This window comes from Aplysia californica, unplaced genomic scaffold (genome assembly GCF_000002075.1).
Source record: "Aplysia californica isolate F4 #8 unplaced genomic scaffold, AplCal3.0 scaffold01596, whole genome shotgun sequence".
NCBI classification, from domain to species: Eukaryota; Metazoa; Mollusca; class Gastropoda; order Aplysiida; family Aplysiidae; genus Aplysia; species Aplysia californica.
In genome coordinates, this window is record NW_004798866.1 from 5,361 (window position 1) to 6,327 (window position 967).

A 967-nucleotide genomic window follows, 5' to 3' on the forward strand; every position below is an offset into this window, starting at 1 on the left:
ACAGACAGACACACACACACACACACACTAACGACGCTAGGGATACGTTATCTTTTCCTGATCGACAGACAGACATACATACACACAGACAGACATACACACACACTGACACAGACAGACAGACAGACAAACACACTAACACAGACAGACACACACACACACTGACACAGACAGACAGACAGACAGACAAACAAACACACTAACACAGACAGACACACACACACACACACACACACACACACACACTAACGACGCTAGGGCTACATTATCTTTTCCTGATCGACAGACAGACTGACAGACAGACTGACAGACAGACAGTCACACACACACACTGACACAGACAGACAGACACACACACACACACACACACACAACTCACCGTGCTATTTTGTCCAGTTTCTCAATCTCCAACATAAAGTGTTGCTCCAACTCCCCGGCTCTAAGGGTCAGTCCACACACAGGACAGCACGGGGTGAGGCCGTCATGGGGCGCACGTTTGCGCTGCTCTGAAACAACAGAACGAACACATTGCACTGTCAGTAACAAAAAATAAACAACATATTTTACTGTTAGTTACAAAAAACCCCAAACACATTTCACAGTCAGTTACAAAAACAAACAAACACATTTCACAGTCAGTTACAAAAACAAACAAACACATTTCACAGTCAGTTACAAAAACAAACAAACACATTTCACAGTTAGTTACAAAAACAAACAAATCTCATCTCATCATCATCATCGCCATCAACATCATTATCATCATTTTCATCATTATCATTATCATCATCATCCCCATCATCAACAGCATCCCAATCATCATCACCATCAGCATCCCAATTATCATCCCCATCATCATCATTATCATCACCATCACTTTCATCAGCATCATCATCATCCCCATCATCATCATTATCATCACCATCACTTTCATCATCATCATCACCATCATAATCATCATCACTTT

General features: G+C 41.8%; 1 protein-coding gene across 1 annotated transcript in view; it reads right to left on the minus strand.

Annotated features, from left to right (window-relative positions):
• Window positions 1-379: 379 nt before the first annotated feature.
• LOC101864503 (E3 ubiquitin-protein ligase RNF220) overlaps window positions 380-967 on the minus strand; it is a gene marked incomplete at its 3' end in the record, with an annotated part of 44,738 nt that continues 44,150 nt past the window's right edge. The window contains 1 exon segment of the mRNA XM_005113077.3: window positions 380-506. Within this exon segment, the coding sequence (XP_005113134.2) occupies window positions 380-506 (127 nt within the window).